At 37.4% G+C, this 13,443-nt stretch overlaps 1 protein-coding gene across 1 annotated transcript in view; it reads left to right on the top strand.

Annotated features, from left to right (window-relative positions):
* The window catches only part of XRCC5 (X-ray repair cross complementing 5), a 113,934-nt gene that overhangs the window by 22,178 nt on the left and 78,313 nt on the right, over nt 1-13,443 (top strand). The window contains exons 8-11 of the mRNA XM_027873620.1: nt 939-1,077; nt 3,265-3,377; nt 9,322-9,384; nt 10,886-11,023. Coding sequence (XP_027729421.1) covers nt 939-1,077; nt 3,265-3,377; nt 9,322-9,384; nt 10,886-11,023 — 453 coding nt within the window. The remainder of the gene's footprint in view (nt 1-938; nt 1,078-3,264; nt 3,378-9,321; nt 9,385-10,885; nt 11,024-13,443) is intronic.

The raw sequence follows: 13,443 nt of genomic DNA, 5'->3' as shown, positions 1-13,443 counted from the left end.
ATATAATCCCTAGTCCCTAGCACAGAGTTTGACTCAAACGAGGCCCTTCATAAATACCTGTTGGTTGATTGATGATAGAATGAATTTTAGTTGCCTCTGACACCTCCTCTCTTACATGTGTCAGTAAATGAAATAGCAAAGACTTGGTCTGACCATTTCTGGAAGAGCTGCCTTTGACCCAGAGATCCCAGTGCTAGATGTGTACCTCAAAAGCGTGAAAGGGAAAAAGATGCCATATATGTAGCAAAATATTCAGAGCAGTACTTTTTGTAGTAGCAAAGAACTAAAACAGAGCAAATGCCCATTGATTGGGGAATGGCTAAATACATTGTATTATGAGTGTAATGGAACAAGATAAAGAATTTGAAGAAGCAAAGGAAAATTTATATGAACTGGTACAGAGGAAAGGGAGTACCAGTCAGGAAACCATTATACACAGTAACTACAGTGGTGTACAGAGAAAGAATAACAACCACAAAAAAAAACCCCAATGAAATTAGTTACTGCATAATTATAATAATCAGCCTTGACCCCAGAAAAGAGTTGAGAAAATATACCTCACTCTTTTCTTGTCAGCGGTGGTAAAGCTTATGGCCGTAGAACATTGTATATACTATCAGACATGCTTATATGCATTTGTTATTTGTTACATAAATTTGTTGAATCAACTTTTTTTATCCTTTGTTAGCTCATTGGGTAGGAGAGGGAGAAGAATATATTTGGAATCATGATGTAAAAACAAAATGTGTCACTTAAAAAGATAAAATACTAAACAAAAACAAACAAAAACCAGAAACAGGTTACTTGAGAAGTTATTTTGGATTGTGTTTGGGAACCAAAGAGAAGGCTCTAGACATGCTTCTTATAAGGATCGAAACTGCTAGATTTTGAAGACTTAATAAATCCTCACTCATTTCTGCTTTTCTTTTGGAAATAAGGTTACTCAGGAGAAAGTAAAAAAACATTGGACAGTGGTAGATGCTAGAACTCTAAGGAAAGAAGATATTCAAAAGGAAACAGTTTACTGCTTAAATGATGATGATGAGACTGAAGTCCAGAAAGAAGACACTATCCAAGGTATGTGGCTGCTGCCTTTTCCCTCATCATGCCAAGTTGGATCAATATTTTTCAACTCTGCCTAAAGCAGGTTTTATTCAGTGGGGTGTGAGGCAGGTTAGGATTTATATTATGAGAAGTGAATGACTTGAAATGCAGCATTGCATCCTTCAGTGGGCTTTTAAAGCAGTCTGCTCCTCTGAGTTATGAGGGTGTAGAAATTTGAAATGAGAGCTTACCAGGCCATTCAGCCCATCCCTTAGGTCCTGGATTGCATGACTTGAAGTATATTCTGATGTTCTATTTTCCTGACTTTACATGCCCAAGGAATGGATTTCATACTCAGTTTATTTTAAATTTTGAGACTCACTAGCTAAGAGAATGCTTGCATTCATGAGACTTACATAGCTTTTGGCTTAACTTTCTTTTTCTCTTCTATGGTGAATGTTTCTTGTAAGTAGTTTTCTGTGGTTTCACTTCCTGTCACATTGCTTCCTAAGTTAGTTTGAGGGACAATGAAAATCATTTACTTTGATTTAGTGTTTTATATTTGCTAGGATCCTCAGAATCATATTTATCAGTCCCCATTTGGTGTTATATATCCATCTAATGGAGAGTAACTCTGACCTAACCCTTGCCTTAGAGACCAAGAAAGTCAGGATGACATTTAAGTGCTAAAATTGCTAGATCCTAAATGAATGCTTAAGACAGAGATATGGTTTTTAGATCAGTTGTCACTCTACATTGTACAAAATTCCATATTTGTTTATAAACTAAAAAAAAACAAAAAAAAATTTATCTGTGCTCCTAGGGACCTGTGTCATTGACTTTTTCTTCCTCCTGCCTGGCCATAGAGCCCAATTTTGCCATTCTACAACTATCTATTGCTGACTAATGTTTCCTCATGTGGGGTCCAACAGCAGAAAGTCCCATTGCAACTCTCTTTCTTACCATTTTATTGCTGTCAACTGTCATATCTCTGTCCCCACCCCCCAAACCTCCTAACTTCAGATGGAGAGAATGGAGGGTAGGTGAGTCCATGCAGAGGACAAATAAGTATATATTTTTGAGGGTGTCCTTTACTCCTTGACATGTGGAATACACCCCCCCCCCAAAAAAAGATATAGAGCTACTTATTTGATCTTTAAGTAGGTTAGCCAAAAATTGTAAGATGATCCTTATTTGAATGTTTGGGTTCCTGTTAAAGTTAGAGATTAACTGATGACACGTGGAAAAATTAGAAAACCATTTTGCTTAGACATTAGTATCATGAGTTATGTTTCTTAGCTAGATTTTTGAGTTTTTTTAGATTTTAGTCCTTAGTTTTGTTAGGTTACTAAAGACATTTCATGGAGCCAGGAACTTCTTTTTAATTAAAAAAATATGACAGCAATAAGAGAGTGATAATAGCAGTCACTGTGATAATACACTCTACCTCTAGACATCGAGTTATCTTGTTTCTTATTATTGAGCTATTCCTGCTGTTCATTTCTCCATCCAAAGCCAAAAGCCTCTTATTATGGTGACTCTGCTCTCTTCCACCAGTAGTGATAAAAGAAGGGCAATAACTAGAAATCATAAGCCTGTTTTTATGAAGCTGACATAAGTAATTAAAAAGAAAAAAAAAGTATGTATCCTCACTCCAGGAAAAAAAAAAGAGTGTAGATTATCAGTTGAATTGTTGAAAAAAGAAGGTTTTAGATTTTTTTCTTTCAGGTATCTGGCAATCTATAGTATTTGTTTTTAAAACATTATTCTATAAATTTCGTACAGACATCTTCTGTGATATGTATCTCCTGATTTATGTAGAATTGTATTTCTGTTACTTTGTTTATAAATCATACTTGTCCTGTAGTCAGCTGAGGCTTATCTTTGAAGTATAACTTCACGTATTTTTTGCTTCTTTGCTTTTCTTTCGGTCTGGTAGTCATTAGGGTAACTAACCATATTATAGAAGGTGCTACTCAAGAAGTAGGACTGGTTTTTTTAATGGTCTGTAGAATATGTATGCTGTTTGTGGTGAGTATATATGTGTTTTCTTTTTTTCTTAGTCATAGGGGAAAGTAAATTGATTTAAATTCCAGAAAGCAGAATATAGAGGCTAGCTCTGGGGTATGTAAACTTTTGTTAATATATGCATAGAACTAAATTCAGTTTTGAAAACTGTAGCGTCATATGCCTACCAGACGCTCTTTTCTTCTTCTCCAGGGTTCCGCTATGGGAGTGATATTGTTCCTTTCTCTAAAGTGGATGAGGAGCAAATGAAGTACAAAACAGAAGGAAAATGCTTCTCTGTTTTGGGATTCTGTAGGTCTTCTCAGGTGCAGTATTTTTCCCACATTTGTGTGCAAAGCAAGTATAAGCTGTTTTCCTAACTACTCATCGAGAGGTTATACCTTGATACATGGGCACTTTAGTCTTCCTCTAATGCCTCATTGGGGCATAGAAATGACCCTGGATTCTTTTGTCCTATCAAACTGGAGAGTCAGATTACAAACCCTTCTACATGGCACAAGTGATTCCGTCTTATCTTCCTCTGCACATTGTCCCTTCTGCCATTCCCACTCTTTCTCTAATCTTTAGTCTTTCCCTTTCTGATAACATATGCTCAATTCAAAGACCAGAGAGCCCACTGGGTCATGAATTGTAGAATTAAGCCAGCCCATACTTACTCTTTATCCCTCTAACACAGAGTTACAAGATATGAAGTTGGTCCAGGAATAACATGTTTTTAGGCAGCCTCTGTTGGTACAGAGATTGGTATCCTCGACATATGAGGAAGGCCCCTAATATATTTGGTGGGTTCCTTGTGGTGAACTTATAGACAGGAGGAGGTGCTAATATGCATCAGTAGTGGGAGTTCCTTACCTGCTACCCCCAGAGGGACCTGACAGATATATCCATGGAATTAATAACCAGATAAGCACTAAAGAGATGTGTGATTAATAAATTTATTCATAAGTGTAAGTATTCCTTTTCCTTATATACCCTAGCTAAAACCCATAACCTTTGAACATGAAAAAAATTAGTTTGGCTTAAAAAATATCCAAAAGTTAGTAAGCATTTTAGGAAAATTCAAAGTTCTGCGTAAACCTACATGGTTTACTTAGACAAATAGCCATCAGATACATCATTGCAATTATGTTTCAGTGAGGACTAGGGAGTATTTTATTGATCTGGAAGAGTCTTGTGTGTGTATCTGCAAGCCTGATTTGCACAGAAATATGAGTTCTGCTGAAGTGTGTATAATATCCTGATGGTGAGAAAGTTTGCAGTGAACCAGATCCAGCACCATTCAGTGTTCTTTTCCTTGGAGATCATTAGAAACCTAACCCAAATACGTGACTTATTCTTCCAGCAAGAACAGACACATTTTGTGTGTGTATTGGTGATTCCCAGATCTGTCTTTGAAACTCTCTAGATTGTGTTCAGTTAGTTCAAGGGATATTGTGAAACTCTGAAAGCAAAATTAATTTTATTTCACTTTCACATATATATTTATATACATAAATATGTATATATATGTAAAAGTAAAATAAAATATATATTTTAAAATATATAAATTTTAAATATATAAATAAAATATACATATGCTACCATTTTTATTAGGATATTAGGGTTGCAAAATCAAATGGCAAAAGAACCAACCCTAATTAACTCAGTTAGTTGAGAATTTCTTATCTTTGAACTAGTTGAAATAAAATTCACTTTTAAACTACTTAGGAAGAAAAAGTTTGCCAGGCAAACAAATAACATAGGCATTTGATTGGGCAGAATATTTAACCATCTTGAAATGTCTTTAAGTCCCTTAATAGCATATGGAGATGTACTCTATTGATTATAAATGAGTCCTATCAAAATCCTATCAAAGAAAAGATCTGTATTTGGCAGTACTTCAGCATTTAGTTTTAACTGTCGTGAGTACACTAGACAACAGCATTGCCCAATATGCTTCCAGGTTTAATTTATGAATGTAGAGCCTGGGAAAAGAAGAGGAGACAGAGGATGGAATATTGAGTAAGACCTGGGAAGTAGTTTTGTTGCCTCCATATCTTTTTCTTTTCTCTCTTCTTCTCCATCAATCGCTATTTCAACCATTGCTCTAACCATCTAGTGGGGTTTGATAATTCAGAGCAAGGCTTCATCTTCTTCCAGTCACGCTTCCTTATCACCCCCATTACTGAGAAATGTTCTTTGTTGACCATTACCACTTCAGGAATCTCCCTCATTCAGTCCAAATTTATCACCCAGTTAAGATTTTGGTGGTTGTTATCTACCAACTGCCACAACATTTTCTTTCCTTCTTCAGTGAGTTGAGTGCCTGGCTCACAGTCTTTATCTGTACCTCAACTCCTTATCTTATCCTAGGGGATTTTAATGTACATGTTAATATTCCTTCAAATACTCTAACTTCCCAGTTCCTCAGCCTGTTCCCAGAACCTGTACCTCCATCTCAGCTACAGACAGATGGTGATACCCTTAATTTTTGCCCACATCCAAAGGTGTTCTTCCATGTTCATGAATTCTGAAATTCCTTTATCTTTATTAGTTAAAGATTTATTAAATACCCACTATGTGCAAAGGCACTGTGTTAAGCATTGAGGATACAGAAAAAGATAAAAGACAGTCCCTGTCATTAAGGAATTCAATCTAATATGGGACTTAACATGCAAACAACTATGTACAAACAAACTATATACAGGATAAATATGAAATAATTAACAGAGAAAAGACAGTATAATTAAGAGGGATTGGGAAAGACTTTCTATGGAAGGTAGGATTTTAGCTGTGACTTGAAGGAAGCCAGGGAGCATAGATGAGGAAGGAAAGCATTCCAGGCATAGAAGAAGGCCAAGGAAAATACCTGGAGTGAAATTACATGTAATGTCTTGTTCAAGGAATAGCAAGGAAGCCAGTGTCCCTTAGAAGCCTATGTAGTGGGGAGTAAGATGTAAAAAGACTGGAAAAGTGGGGTAAGGAGGCTAGATTTTGAAGGGCTTTGAATATCAGAGGATTTTGTATGTGATCCTGGAGGTGATAGGGAGTCACTGGAATTTACTGAGTAGTGTGAGGAGGTGGAGGTGAGATGGCTGAACTTGGACTTTAGGAATATCACTTTGGCACAGCTGAAGGAAAGATGGACTAGAGTGGGGAGTTATGGCAGGCAGACCAACCAGCAGACTATTGTAATAGTCTCGGTGTGAAGAGAGAAGAGGTCTTATTCAAGAAATGTTGCAAAGGTGAAATGAATAGGCCTTGGCTTCTAATTGGATATGGGGGGAGAGGTAATGAAGAGTTGAGGATGATACCTAGGTTGTGAACCTGGGGGACTGGGAGGATGGTGGCTCCCTTAGTAGTAATAGGGAAGTTTGGAAGGTGGGAGAATTTTGGGGGAAAAATAATGAATTCAGTTTTGGACATGTTGAGTTTAAGATATCTACAGGCCATCCAGTTCAATATGTGTAATAGTTGGAGATGTAAGACTTAAGTCAGTGGATAGATTAGGCCTGAATAAGTGGATTTGAGAATCATCAGCATGAAGATGATAATTAAATCTGTGGGAGCTTACTGAGATCACCAAGTGAAGTAGTATAGAGGGAGAAAAGAAGGGGACCCAGTAGAGAGAGCCCACAGGCTGTGGATGTGTCCTGGGTGAAGATCAGGCAAAGGAGAGTGAGGAGTGGTCAGATAGGTAGGAGGAGAAGCAGGAGAGAGCAGTGTCAAGAAAACCGAGAGAGAAGAGAGTCTCAGATTGGAGAGAGTGATCAACGGTGTCACAGGCTGTAGAGAGATCAGTGAGAATGAGGACTGAGAAGAGGCCATTGCATTTGACAATTAAGAGATCATTAGTAACTTTGGAGAGGAGCAGTTTCAGTAGAATATTGAAGTCAATATTCTACTGAATATTGTGCACACATTGCGCACAATATTCTACTAAATATTGCGGGCTAGAGAGTATAGGAAGAGGAGAGGAAATAGAGGCATCTATTGTATATAGCCTTCTTAAGGAGTTTAGCAATACAAGGCACAAAAGATGTGGGAAAATAATGGGAATGGAAGGATCAAGTGAGAGTTTTTTGAGGATGATGGAGACATGGGCATGTTTTTATATAGTAGGGAAGCTGCCAGTAGACAGGGAGAGATTGAAAATAAGAGAGAGCGGGCATGGGCAGTTTGCTGGAGGAAACAGATAGAATGAGGTCGCTTGGCAAGAATGGGTTCTCTTTGGCAAGAAAGGCCACCTTTTCATGTGAGACAATGATGCAGGAGACAGTGACAGAATGAGGTGAGAAGGGGAGAAGGGGAGGCCTCAAGTTGAATGGTCTCAATTTTTTTGGTAAAATATGAGGCAAGATTCTTAGCAGAAAGGGTGGAAGTAGGGGGCAGCTAGGTGGCACGGTAGATAGAACACCAGCCCTGGATTCAAGAGAACCTGAGTTCAGATCCAGCCCCACATACATAACACTTAATAGCTGTGTGACCCTGGGCAAGTCACTTAACCCCATTGCGTAGCCAAAAAAAAAAAAAAAAAAGGGTGGAAGGAAGAGGAGCCATGGGAGATTGGAGGAGGGATTGAAAAAGTTTGGAAGGAGCCATTGTGGAGAGTGGAAGAAGAGGGCACTTTTGGCAATCTGATCATCATCTCTTGTTATTCTACCTTTCCCGCTGCCTTACAACCCCTAACTAGTTTGTCTGAATCTTTAAAAATCTTGACGTAAACGTACCATGCCCTAAAGCAATTATCCTGTATCCTGTAGGGTTATTTGACCTGCCTACTGTGAAGGGGTTATTGGGTAACACAGTGTTGGGAGTCAGTCGTATTGTTACCACAAATGTTGGGATGTGTGCATTGATGTCAGACTAGGACTTCATGGCCGTGTCACAGAGGTAGGAGGAAACACTCTGATAGAGTTTTACTGAGAGATTCAATCAGAAGTTACCTCAGAAGATGCCTCCAAGTATGAGATGGAAGCTGATTGCAAATAACGCAACTGTGGGAAGGCAGTTTTAGTTCATAGATTGGTGGCTCAATTCTAGCTTTTCTGGGTACCTACCTTTCAACAGATGTGGATTTCCAAACAAGATTGTGAAGGAGGAGGAAAACAATGTGTAGAAAAGAAATGCCCTTGAAGCCAGTACTGAAAAAACTGTACCCTTCTCTATAATCCCTTAATGTTTCATAGCTTTAGTATTCTCAGGAATAAAAATGAATGGCTTTTGTAGAATGTTTATACATTATTGCATACTTCAGTTTCCATTTAACAAATTTTAAAACCTTTAACTGGCCATATAACTTAAAATGAGTTTTTGCCTTCTTTATAAAGTTATTACTTTAATGCTATAAGCAATTTATATGCTTATATAATGCTATAAGCATTTTATAATTTTGTATAAATATCTATTTTCTTTAAATGTTTTTCTTCCAATAAATTACTTTCAACCCTCTGATTAGTTTACTGATTTTTAAATCATTGGTAGAATTGATTTTTACTGACTATTAAAACTTACTCCCTATACCTTTAGCTCATAGTTGCAGAACTAAATAATAAAGGTTTCTATCCATTAAATAAAAAATAAAACACACACACACACACACACCCCTACCTCACCTTTCCTGCCACACTCCCAGAAAGAGTCACGTAGACATCTTACTTATTTCTCAGCCCTTTCAAGGATTATGAAAACTGTTGCCTTCTAACCCCACTATTCAAATGAAAATGATCTCTCTAAGGTTATCAACAATCTTTTAGCTGCTAAGCCAGTGGCTTTTTCTTAGTCCTCATCTTCCTTTAGCTTCTTTTTAGCTTTGACACTGTTGACCACCCCATCTCCTAGACCCTCTCTTTTTTCCTTTTCTTTGGCGACACTGCTTCCTCTTGGTTCTCCTACTTGTCTGATGACCCTTCAGTATCCCTTGCTGGATTATCATCCATCTGACACCTTGGCTTATGTATTTCCTAGGATTCTATCCTTGACCCTCTTTCCTCCTCTGGTCTCCTTTGCTTCTGTGAGATTAAGCATCATCTCTATGTAGATGATCTTTGGATTTATATATCCATTTCTTTCTATCCTGAACTCCAGCCCTCCATCATTATTAAATATCTTCTGGATGTCCTGGATATTATTTTTTTGGTTAACATTCTATTTGATGGAAGTAATGTGAATAGAATTTCTTGGTGACATACCCAGTATGGTTAATGTACAAGGTCTCTATTTCATTTGCTTTAGATCAAAACCACATTTCCCCCAACTTTGTCCTTGCAGGTACACAGGAAATTCTTCATGGGAAACCAAGTTCTAAAAGTGTTCGCTGCAAAAGATGATGAGGTGAGATAACCTTAAATCTTTGGACCATAAAATAAATTTAGGTGTCATTTTGTGAAAATGATGTCCTAATTAAAAAAAAAAAACAACTCTGTCTTTCCTAATACCTTTGGGAAATCTGTATGACCTTTGATTATCAAAATGGCAAAATTATAAATGGCTTCTGTTATGGCATCAGCACAGACACTGAACATACAGAATCATAGATTTGTCAGAGTTAGAATGAAGAAGTTGGCATAATCTCTTATGTCTTTCTAGTTCTTAATAGTTTATTATTCTGAAAAGAATGAGCGTTTCTAGGGGAAATGCTAAAAGCAACTATATTTCTTTTTAAAAATTTATTTATGAATACAGAGTTTTAGGTCTCTATTTGGATGATTAAGCACTTTAAGGTTTACAAAGCACTATTGCAAGTACAATTGCTTAGTTTGCATAGTACACCTACTCTGTGCCTGGTACATAGTAGACATTTAATAAATATTGATTGATTGATTACTAGTATTATCATCCACAATTTATACTGAGAAAAGTAACTCAAAGGGGCCACTTGATTTGTCCAATAAGACTATAAAACTGAGATGTTAGAATTGGGAATTGAAGCAAGAATTTTTTTTCTTGCTCTGCTTCCAGGGATCTTTTACCTACATAATGCCACTAGAAAAAGCTTTGGGGAAATGTAGTGTTTTCCTTTCCTTGAAGCATAGCAATGTAGTGGACAGAACCTTAGACTTAGAAAGATCAGGGTTTGGATCCTGCTGCAAACCATGGAGTACGCATATAATCTCTCTGACTCTTGGTTGTCTTCACTCGTTGAACTGGAGTAAAAGTACTTTTACTATCTTGGCCAATGGGTATAGTGTGGGAAAGGGAGTTTTGAAAACTTTGAAGTGCTTTGTGCCTGTAGGCAAGTCATTAGTTTCTTTGGGACTCATTTCCCTCATTTATAAAATGTTGTGGTTGCACTTCATGACCTCTGAGGTCCCTTCCAGATCTCTGTCTATGGTCCTGGGAGAATTTTCATGTTAGTCACTTCCAGAGAGTCTTCTGTCAGAGTAGGAGTTCTGTGATTCTGTGATGTACTAGGATTAGGTTAAAATGATTCAGACCAAGATTTAAAGGGGTATTATAATGATGGAAAAGGAAATTTGGTCCATAAAGAAAAAAATTTCTAAAGGTATAATTTCAGAAATTGCCCTTCCCTCAGGATCCTGCCCTTGAGTCTCGATTCTTGTGTGACTTTGGGCAAATAGCTTCTCTTCTTTTGATCTCATTTTTTTCATGTGCAGAATGTCAGTGTTCTCTTAGATGGCCTATGAAGTCCCTTCCAACTCCCACTCCTTTGGCATTGGCACAGGCCAATAAAAGGCAACACAGGGTAGTTCTGAGACTGTTTCCTTTTGCTATTTCTTATTTTTTGATGCTGATGTGAGAATGAGAAGACGTAAAGTGACAAACCTTATATCTTGGGACAAGTGCTCAAGAACTTGTGGTTCTCTCTTCCCAGGCAGCAGCAGTGGCACTCTCCTCCTTGATTCATGCATTGGATGAATTAGACATGGTAGCCATCATCCGGTATGCCTATGACAGAAGATCTAATCCCCAGGTTGGCGTAGCTTTTCCTTTTATCAAGCAAGCTTATGAGGTAATAGTTAAATTAATACTCTGGCCAATGCTATTCTGTCTTGACCTCCTAAAGAGAAAAAATTTGTATATAGTACTTAAGATATAAAGTGTATTTTTAGAAATTAAATTGGATCAATGAAGTTAGTAACACTTCATTATGTTTCCTGTTTATGCTGTAATTTCTCTGTGAAATAGGGAAAATACTGTATTCCTGATAGTACATCATAAAAATTTTACAAAGATGTATCTGAAAGTTTTGTGGGCTAATTAAGTGTCTTCAGTTCTTTTTTTTAACCAATAGTTATCAAGAATTCATATTTTTTTCTCCCTCCCCTTCCCCATCCACTGAAAAAAGGATAGAAAGAAATACAAGACCCCCTGTATCACATAAACATAGTCAAGCAAAACAAATTCCCACATTAGTCATGTCCAAGAAAATGTTTATTTTGCCTGTTAGTTTATCATCTCTGACATGAGGTGGGCAGCATTCTCATCAGTCCTTGGGAATTAGGGCTGATCCTTTTTACAATATTGATGTTAAAGTATGAATTATTTTTTTCTGATTTTGCTTACTTTACTTTGTACCAGTTCATACAACTCTTTCTGTTTCTTCTTGAAATTGTCTTTTTCTTCTTTTCATAAAGCACAGTAGAATTCCATTACATTCATATACCAAAGTTTATTAAGCTGTTTGCCAATAGAGGAGCACCCTTTTATTTTACATTTTTTTTGTCACCATAAAAAGTGCTGTAAATATTTTTGTCCACGTAGGACTTTTACCTTTTTCTTTGATCACTTTAGGAAATTAGCCTAGCAGTGATATTGCTAGGTCAAAGGGCATGTACTATTTAGTAAGTTTCGGGCATGATTCCAAATTATTTTTCAGAATGGTTGGATCCTTTTACAGTTGTACCAGCAATGCATCAAATTATCTGTTTTCCCACTGTCCATCTCACATTTGTCTTTTTTTTTTTTTTTTGGTCATTTTTGCTAATCAAATAGGCATGAGGTAGAACTTCTGAATTGCTTTAATTTGCATTTCTTTTATTATTAGCGATTTGGAGCATTTTTTGTCATATAGCTATAGATAGCTTGGCAGTTCTTAAGAACTGCCTATTCTTATCTTTAGACCATTTAGCAATTGGAGACTGGCTCTTCTTCTTATAAATTTTGAATCATTCCCTATATATCTTGGAAATGAGACTGTTAGCAGACAAATTTGCCCCAAAGATTTTTTTCCTCTGTTAACTCTTTCACTTTTATTCTGTATTGGATTTGTTTGTGAAAAAGTCTTAGTTGTATGTAATCATTAGCATTGGTCTCTTACTTGCCAAATCTGATGGTCTCTTCTCAGGCCTCATCTTTCTTGACTGCTCAGAAGCCTTGGATACTGTCAGTCACCCTCTTCCCTTATGTACTCTCTCCAGATTTTTGTGACTCTGTTCCCTTCCTCCCACCTGTTGGACCATTATTTCTCTGTCTCTTTTGCTACATCTTCCTCCAGGTCACACCCACTAACTTTCCTGGGCTCTCTTCTCTTTATCTACCTAGAGAGAAGTTAGGTCTAAGAATTAACTCCCATGGATTCAATTATCATCTCTATTCAGATGATTCTCAGATCTATTTATCCATCCCTGACCTCTCTCCTGGCCTCCAGGCTCACATTTCCAGCTGCCTTTTGGACATCTGGATGTCCTGTAGGCATCTCAAACTGAGTACCAAAATTGAACTCAGTGCTTTTCCTCACAGTACCACTGTCCTGCTAGTCAGACTAACCCATGCTCACAACTTAGTCTGCATATTCAATTCATTCCCATTTACCCCACATGTCCAGTCTGCCTCCTTCTGTCCTGAAGTACCCTGCTGGGTTCTGGGGAAAGTGCAAAGTTAGATAAGTTACAATCCTTACCCCCGTGGACCTTACTGTCTGGTTAGGAGAAAAGTTAACATATATCAATAATTGTAAGTAAAAGCAAACACATAATCAGTGTGTTAGAGATACAAAATAATAGGCTATATGAGGTGCCAATAGTAACAATAATAATGATAGTAGCTAGCATTTATATAGCACTTACTAAGTGCCAGGCACTGTGCCAGTTAAACTCCTTTGATCCTCACGATAACCCTGGGAGGTGAGGCTATTATTTTCCATATTACAGATGAGGAAACTGAAGCAAAGAGAGGTTAATTGACTTGTCCAGGATCACAGAGCTTGTGACTTGCCCAGGGTCACCATAGCTAGTAAGTGTATGAGGCCACATTTGAACTCAGGTTTTCCTGACTCCAGGCCCAGCACTCCACTAGGCCACTAGCTGCCTTTTCCTTTTAAAAAGGAAGTAGTTCAAAGCTCATAAAAGACTGTAGTTATGAAGAGCTAATGACAGAAGGCAATAAATACACACATCTGGTATTCCATAGTGGCGATTTCTCCTATACTTC

This window comes from Vombatus ursinus, unplaced genomic scaffold, assembly GCF_900497805.2.
Source record: "Vombatus ursinus unplaced genomic scaffold, bare-nosed wombat genome assembly UNPS02014802.1, whole genome shotgun sequence".
In the NCBI taxonomy this organism is placed as follows: Eukaryota; Metazoa; Chordata; class Mammalia; order Diprotodontia; family Vombatidae; genus Vombatus; species Vombatus ursinus.
The sequence above is the reverse complement of the archived record's forward strand: the minus strand, read 5'-3'. Positions and strand labels throughout refer to the sequence as shown.